Below are 6,747 nucleotides of genomic sequence, written 5' to 3' on the forward strand. Positions count from 1 at the left end.
ATATATATGTGTTTTAATTTATTTTTAATGTATATTTTTATACTTTCATAACTGATTTTAATTTAGATGTAATATAGTTATAGAAAAAAGGCCCAACATCTCCTGCTCAGTTCCACAACTCATGTTTCCAACCCAACAACCCATATAATACCCCTTAATTTTTTCCTAATTAAATTTCCTTAACAACCTACGAAAATGAATACATTACAATCACGACGTGTCATATTTCATGCTTTTTTTTTTTTCTCCGTCAACACTTCAGAATTTTCCATAATAAAAATCAATTTTGCTACAAAGAGATTTAATTAGCTTGTGTGTCACTTACTCACTTTCACCTTTTTAATTTTGAATTTTGTTAACATAAGTGAGGTATATGAGATCCATACCAAATGATGTATATCTCCATCCTTTATTGGTTATGCAGATGTTTAACACAAATTGATTTTAGTATTGATTAAATTTGGGTGAGACGCTTATTTTACGTTTCTTATCGGAAGAAAATTATTTTCAATATAACGTACCAAATACAATTCAATTGATCACAAGCACACTTATGTAGTTTGATTATTAAGCGCACAAGAGTCCGTAAACAGACTTACTTAGCTAGTCAAGCTAACAAAACTTCTTGATGCATAAGAGTGAGTACACATAACGAAAAAGTACCGATGTACTGACAACTTACAACATGGAAAATGAAACTACAAGAAGATCCTCGCAAATTATGTACTAAAACTATATTTCTATAAAATAGCAAAATCAAATTAAAAAAAATAAACCACTAAAAACACGCCTGAATTTTCTTGGGCTGACAAAATATCCTTAATTTTTGTTGACGACAAAAATATCTTTAATAAATATAAAAATGTAAAAGTGTCCATTTGTGAAAGAATTTTTCTATTAACAAAAATGAATGATGTGATAAACAGAATTACTACATGACAAACTTTATATAAAAAACAGATTCTCTCTCTATATTGGCCTCTCGAAGTCATAAAACCCTTCAATCCCCAACGGCATTGGCGACGGGCTGCAAAGGTGGCATCTGCCATCTAATGAAGGCAATCTGAGGACGCAGAGCAGCGGAGGAGGGCGATCCTCTAGAGATGGGGGCTTGGGGGGCCGAGCCCTGGGATGGTGTCTGGGGGAGGTGTTGGTAATGAGTCCTTTAGCTTCTGGGTTTTGATTATGGGATTGTTGGTGGTGTTGGTGATTGGGTTTTGGTTATGGTGGATTTTGAAGGTGGTAGCCGTATGGTCCAGTGATAGTGGTGTAGGATTTTGCAAGTGCCACATATCATTTGTAAAACGTAGTCCTATCATTTGTAAAACGCATCAACGAATGTTGTTAACCTAATATGAATGGCATGTCTATCTTCATGTTGGACTCAAGACTACAAAAGACTGGCACTTAAACTTCAAACAAATATGTTCAATTGATTATCATCAGCAATGTTTCTTCCCAGTTCCTGTTATGGACATAGATCTTCTCACTCCAATTTCAATAAGACTACAAGAAATCAACAACAGAACAACTGCATTCTTACAAAGCCACACCAAAAAAATAAGTTATTACAAGTTCACATTAGCACATATAAGGACTTCAAATGCTAAATTGGTGCTTGGTGGCAATGATCAAGCCAAAGAAAGAACCCTGAAAAGGCAAAAACCGATAGCAATATTATAACAGAACAGCTGATTATGTATGTATAACGAGCATTCAGTCATCAAGTTCTTCACGCGGACTAGTTTCGCCAAACCATCTAGGAGGATCATATCCATGCCCACCTACATAATTTTCAACAGAATTTAGCTACGAAATCTAAGCATCCAGAACTCAAACTGCAAGCAAACACAACATATATCAAAGTTAGAAGACAATACCGAGGGGATTGCAGCGACAGAGGCGCCACGCTGTCAAGACGGTACCCTTCACAACTCCATATCTCTTGTAAGCCTCCATGGAATACTCACTACAAGTTGGGATATAACGACAACTCTTTGGCAAGATTGGTGAAATCTCCCCTGCATTCATGAAACAATATCAAATGAGCAATGTTACAGGCTCCAATAAAGTTTATTATTTTTCGTTAATACTTGGCCAATTCTAAATCTTATTCTTTAAATCCTAAATTCTAACAAATATAAAAGTAAAATGCTAGCTTAGTGTTGGCTAATATTGATAAAAAAAAATATATTGGAACTAACATCTCTCATGCCAAATAGTAAAGAACAAACATAAATAAAGAAACTGCATGCACATAGAAGTAAACTTTACTTTATTTACAACCATAAACCCAAAGAATGAACAAACATTAATTAAAACATAAAATGAAAAAAAAAAGCAAATGGAATTCTAAGTTGATAATTAGCTCAGAGGAAATCTAATTTCATATTTGAAGGGAAGTTAAGCTGAAAAAGAAAAAAATTGGTTACTTTTGTAGAATCTCAACATGGAGAGAGCGGCTTTGACTCCCAAATTGTTGACCGCAGCATCTGAACAAGAACAAACAATTAAAGTAGTAAGTCCCATTTCCATAATATGAGAGAGAGAGAGAGAGAGAGAGAGAGAGAGAGAGAGAGAGAGAGAGCACCTGGCAGTGTTTCGGTTTCGGAGTTGGAATCTTGTTCGTCGAATGCACGAACAGTTGGAGTGCAATTATGGCGCGGTGCTCTTGAACTTGAAGGGAGGCGAAGGATGAGAGCGTGGCGGTTAGTGGCTTCGATTCTGAGAGAATTAGGATTAGGGTTTCGGAGTTGAAGGCGAGTTGGAGTGTTATCGGAATGGAAGTTCAGAGGCACGGGAAGGTAGACGACGCAGGCCATAACTACGCGCCGACATACGCGCCGCTGCTAATGCTAATGCAGCTTCGCCCCTGGACTACAGATATGAATTTAAAATGTTGAATGAAGATTATTTTAAAAATTAAATAATATTAACATTTTAATTTTAATTCTCAAATATTCTAATTTTATGTGTTTTTAAATTTTAAAGATATTAAAAAAATTAAAATTTTATGTCTACGATTAAAATTTTAATTTTAATATTTAATTATCAAATACAAATATATTTTGAAAATCGGTTCGAACTGACTGGTCGAACCGAAAATCATTGCCAACACACAATTCGAACAGAGGACAAAATCGCAAGATTTGAAAATCGAAATTGGACCGTCGAACCGGCTGGACATCGATCAGTCGAATCGAACTGTGACCCGGTCGGTTTTTGAAATTTGGCCAAAACGCTACGTTTTGGAATGCTGAAAGGGAAACCCTAGTCACCCACTCACCCCTCTGGCCCTCTCCTCTCAAGTCTCCACTCTCACCTCTTATGTCTCCAGTCTCCATTCTCATTCTCTACTAACGGGCAGAAGCAGCACTCACATCGAGCTTCCGACGCAATTTCCGTCCAGTCACCGCCACTGTCGCAACTTCCGTGGAGCTAACGTCATCTAGTTCTGTTTGTGCAGCCACTTTCTGTCACGAAGTCAGCTCGGTTTGATCTTCGAAAATTGCAGCCATCGCCAGCGTCACTTTTTGTCGCGTAGTGTCTTTCCGCTGGCGCCAGCTCTATTCAACCTTTCTACTCCTTCAGCCACCGTCCAGCTCTATTCAACCTTTCTACTCCTTCAGCCACCGTCCTGTCTCTTGTCAGTTACTGTCCTTGCTTACTCTACATTTTTCCAAGCTTTTAGCTTCTAATTCTAGGTATAAATTTTATTTTTTGTAATAATAATTGTTGAAGTATTGACTAATTATTAGTTAGGTATAAATTTTATTTTTTGTAATAATAATTGTTGAAGCATTGACTAATTATTAGTTCTAAGTCTTGCTGTTGATTGCTTAAAGCATGATTAATTATTGAAGCATTGATTAATTCTTGGTTCTAAAGTCTAAATTTTGCTGTTAATTGCTTGAAGTATAATTAATTGTTGAAGCATTGATAATTAATTAATTGTTGGGTGCTAAATCTTACTGTTTTTTTTTTTTAACCAAATATATAAGACTCGAACCCGCAACCTCTTAATTAAGTATAGAGAGACTATGCCATTTGAGCTATTACTCATTGGCGGTGCTAAATCTTACTGTTGAAGCATTGATTAATTGTTATGTAATTGATTAATATTATTTAACAAGCTGAAACTGAAACTAAAACTAAACTAGTAAACGATTAAAACTGATGATTGATGAATATAGAATCTAACTGTCTAAGCATGACACGGTTTTTTCCCTTCTCTTTTGCATTGAAAAGTGATATGAAATTCTTCTCATTTTAATAACGGTTGTATTTAAACTTTGTTGTTGAGGCCTTAATAATTAATTTATTTATAATTGAATAATTAAATAATTGTTGAATAATTTTAGATATTGTTTGTTGAAATTATTAGGTTAGAGTGGGTTACTGTGATATTGTAATTGGATTGTATTGTTATTGGATTGCTGGTAATTTTTAGGTATAGATGACAGTATTAACGAAGAATTACTTAGGAATAATATTGTTGAGAATAATTCGGTTTCGAATGAACCTTTTCTTCCTGCTGGATCTAGTGATAGTCAATCACAAATTCTGTTTTAATGTGTTTATTTATATTTTTATTCATTATTTTATTATAAAACAGTTTTTTTAATTCAACTACGGTCGAATCGGTTGAATATTTTGGATGATATTTTAAAGTTTATATTAAACTATAATTATGTTTTAATGTATTTATTTATATTTTAATTATTATTTTATTATAAAAACAGTTTTTTCGGTTCAATCACGGTCGAACCGGTTGAACCTATGAACCAGTGAACCAGTAACGAGAACGGTTCGATGACCGGTTCAGTTTTCAGAACCTTGAACACAATACTAAATTTCAGTATCAACTAGTATTTTTACTCGTAATTACATTATGGGAATATAAATCTTTTAAAACTACGTCGGTTTTATTCTGACATTATAGATTATGACACAAAAGATTTATAGAATCAAACTACTTTTACAAAACAATCGTAGAGGACAAAAGTCTCCCGGCTAAGAAGACCAGGATTTCTGTAGATAAAAAATCAAATAATAAGATTTTTAGTTATTATTTTAATGTGAAAGAGTTTAATTTATTACTAATAATTAATTTTAATATTCGTTATCTAAAATTTGAAAACGATTTAACTTGTATACTTTTGATTAGGTATTAAGTCTGTTGCACAAATAAAAATAATTAATTTTTATGCTTGCTATTTGAAAATAATATTTTTTTCTCTCTATGCATATAAAAATATAATTAGATATTAGCATAAAAAAATTATATTGATAGTTATAAAATTAACTCAAAATCAATTTTGTTTAAACAATTGAATCTTGATTTTAATTTTTAATCACAATATTAGTATTCTCTCTAAATTATATTTAATAAATATTTGAAAGAAGAGAAATGAAAATATATATTAGAAAGATAAGTAGTAAAAATTTAAAACTAAATAAAATACTAAAAAATATATATATAATAATATTTTTTATTTAAATTATATTATTTTATTAATTTTATTTTTTGTAGAAAAAAAATAGAAAAAATAGAGAATGAGAGAAAAAAGAGAGAAAGATAAAGATGAAGACTGAGATAGGGAGTTTGTTAATTTTGAAAGAAAAATTTTATTTTAATTATAATAAAAAAATATCGGTTGACATATTTTGATTTGTCAAATTACTAATATAAAATATAAATTACAAATTATATATAAAGTGGAAAGGGTAGAGAGAAATAGAAAAAAGGGAGAGAGATAGATGAGAGAATTTAGGAAATGAGTTTATTAATTTTGGAGAAAAATATTTTCTCTCAATTTTAATAAAAGAATATTGTAACACCCTAACTTTTAGCACGTCATGATCGTACCAAAAGTAAGGAGTTACTAACCTGTTCTCCTTATTTACTATTTAATATTGAGCCTTTAGGTCGATATCGCGTTTCAGTTTATAAGGAAATACCAGAAAATTATTTGTAGTAATTAAAATCACACAATTATTAATAATAACAAATGCTATACAAATGAATTTAGTATAAAACTCAAATACAATACCTATCCCTCTGGATAAAATAAAACTTAAAACAACAAGGGCGAGGGAACTCTATAAAAATAACAGGAATCACAAGTAAAACTACTAGTCGTTTGCATCTTCTAACTGAATCTTCGAACCTGTGTCACTGAAAGGGTGGAAGATTTTGGGGTGAGAACAAACCACACGTTCTCAGTAGATATAATATAATATAATATATAATATAGCTATATTTCAATTTTAACATTTTAATTTTAATTTTAATACAATTAAAGAATGTCATATTGTATATTTTAATTGTCAACTTTGTAATTAATTATTGATAATGATATATAAAAGAGATATAATGGTTGAAGGAATAAGAGGGATAGATAAAGGAAGATGGAGGAAGGAAAAATTCTTTAATTTTGGAAGAAAATATTTGATTTCAATTGCAATGAGGAAATGATATGTGGCACATTTTGGTTATAAAATTAGTAAGGATGAGGGAAAAACTCTTTAATTTTGGAGGGAAATATTTGATTTTAAATTTTTAATTGCAATGGGAAATGACATGTGGCACATTTGGTTGTAAAATTAGTAGGAAAGAGGGTAAAATTCTTTAATTTTTGAGAAAAAGATTTGATTTCAATTGCAAAAAAAAAAGTGACATATAGCACATTTTGGTTATAAAATTAAGAATATATATATATATATATATATATATATATATATATA

General features: G+C 31.2%; 1 protein-coding gene across 1 annotated transcript; it reads right to left on the bottom strand.

The window, feature by feature from the left end:
• LOC107628441 (UPF0161 protein At3g09310) lies at positions 1,408 to 2,926 on the bottom strand. The gene is made up of 4 exons (XM_016331111.2): positions 2,591 to 2,926; positions 2,433 to 2,492; positions 1,881 to 2,021; positions 1,408 to 1,784 (listed from the first exon to the last, which is right to left on the bottom strand). Exons 1-4 carry the CDS (start codon positions 2,820 to 2,822, stop codon positions 1,717 to 1,719), a joined length of 501 nt encoding a protein of 166 aa, XP_016186597.1. The 5' UTR covers positions 2,823 to 2,926; the 3' UTR covers positions 1,408 to 1,716.

Source organism: Arachis ipaensis, chromosome B02, assembly GCF_000816755.2.
Source record: "Arachis ipaensis cultivar K30076 chromosome B02, Araip1.1, whole genome shotgun sequence".
In the NCBI taxonomy this organism is placed as follows: domain Eukaryota; kingdom Viridiplantae; phylum Streptophyta; class Magnoliopsida; order Fabales; family Fabaceae; genus Arachis; species Arachis ipaensis.